The following is a 1,447-nucleotide window of genomic DNA, read 5'->3' as shown; positions in this document are numbered from 1 at the left end:
GCGGGAGTGGGGGGCGGCGTGCGGGGCCCAGCGCTCCCGGCACAACTCAATGGCCTTGTGACGCTGGCCCCCCTTCCCTGGGCTGCCCGGAGCTTCCCGACTTCAGTACCCAGTGGGTCCTCCCCACGTCTCCCCAGCCTCCCACGGGGGCTGTGTGGGAGGGGGGAGTCACGCGGGGCTGACCCTCCTCCCCCAGGAGGTGCCCGTGGCCGGGGCCGACCGCTGGTTCAAGCTGGAGCCTCGCTCCAGCGCCTCCCGGGTGCAGGGGGACTGCCACCTGGTCCTCAAGCTCATCACCACCCAGGTGGGTAGCCCTCGGGAGCGCGGCCCTGACCCCCCGACCGGGCTGAGCCAGGCCCGGTGACCTGCCGGGCTGTGCCGCCTTCCAGAGGGACACGGCCCTGAGCCAGAGCGGGCGGTCCGGCTTCCTGTCGCACCTGCTGCTGCTCAGCCGCGTGCTGCGATTCGAGCACCGAGTGGAGGAGGTACGGGCGCCTGGCACATCCCCGGAGCGGGCGGGGCCGGGGGTGGAGCGCGGCCCGGGCTCTGCTCACCCGCCTCCCCCCCAGCCCGACTCCAGCCGCTGGCGTGGTGAGCTCAGCGCGCCCGCCACCACGGTCCTCTGCCTTCACGGAGCACAGAGCAACCTGTCGCCGCTGCAGCTGGCCGTGCTGTGAGTGGGCAGGGCGGGGCTCCCATGAGTGGGCGGGGCAGGGGTGGGGCTCCCGTGAGTGGCGGGGTGGGGCGGGGCCCTCCGTGAGTGGGGGGGACGGTGCTCTGAGCACAGGCCGCCCCGCCCCCCCTGCCAGGCACTGGCAGGTCAGCAGCCGCCACCATCAAACACGCACTCTAGACTATGGCTACCTCCTGGGGCTGCTGGAGGATTTGCAGGCGCACTGGGAGGAGGCGGCCTCCCTGCCCCAGGAGCAGGTGGGTGCCCTGACCAAGGGGGGGGTGAGGTTACGGGGGACAGGGTGCTGCTTGACAGGGAAACAGGTCGACCTCTGCAGTGGGGGGGTGGTTGTGTCAGTCACCCCGAGAAGATGCCACGGACATGTGTCCAAGGCCACTTGAGGCAGCGAGCATGGGGGGACAGGTGTGGGCACTGGCGGGCGGGGCAGGGGGCAGCAGGTGCAAAGGCCCGGGGCTTACAGCCACCAAAGGATGGCCCGCGGAGGTGTGGTTCTTCAGGACAGAACAGGCCGGTGGGGGGGCGGGCGGGGAGTTGCAGGGGGAGGCAGTGCTGGAGCTTCTCAGCGGGGCTCTGAAGAGCACTGTTTCCCAGGAGGAGAGCCTGGCCGACAGCTTCTCTGCCTTCTCGGAGTTCGGGCTTCGGCTGCTGCGCCAGCTCCGGGACTACTTCCCTGCCACCAACAGCACGGCGGTGTACCGCCTGGAGCTGCTGCTGAAGTGAGGGGGGGACGTGGCGTGGCGTGGCGGGGCAGGG

General features: G+C 71.3%; 1 protein-coding gene across 1 annotated transcript in view; it reads left to right on the top strand.

Annotated features, from left to right (window-relative positions):
• Baiap3 (BAI1-associated protein 3) overlaps positions 1 to 1,447 on the top strand; it is an 18,313-nt gene that overhangs the window by 5,315 nt on the left and 11,551 nt on the right. The window contains exons 9-13 of the mRNA XM_013011270.1: positions 93 to 304; positions 390 to 485; positions 570 to 673; positions 810 to 930; positions 1,286 to 1,384. Coding sequence (XP_012866724.1) covers positions 93 to 304; positions 390 to 485; positions 570 to 673; positions 810 to 930; positions 1,286 to 1,384 — 632 coding nt within the window. The remainder of the gene's footprint in view (positions 1 to 92; positions 305 to 389; positions 486 to 569; positions 674 to 809; positions 931 to 1,285; positions 1,385 to 1,447) is intronic.

Source organism: Dipodomys ordii, unplaced genomic scaffold (assembly GCF_000151885.1).
Source record: "Dipodomys ordii isolate 6190 unplaced genomic scaffold, Dord_2.0 Scaffold14, whole genome shotgun sequence".
In the NCBI taxonomy this organism is placed as follows: Eukaryota; Metazoa; Chordata; class Mammalia; order Rodentia; family Heteromyidae; genus Dipodomys; species Dipodomys ordii.
Note: the sequence above shows the minus strand (reverse complement) of the source record. Positions and strands in the feature narration are given on the sequence as shown.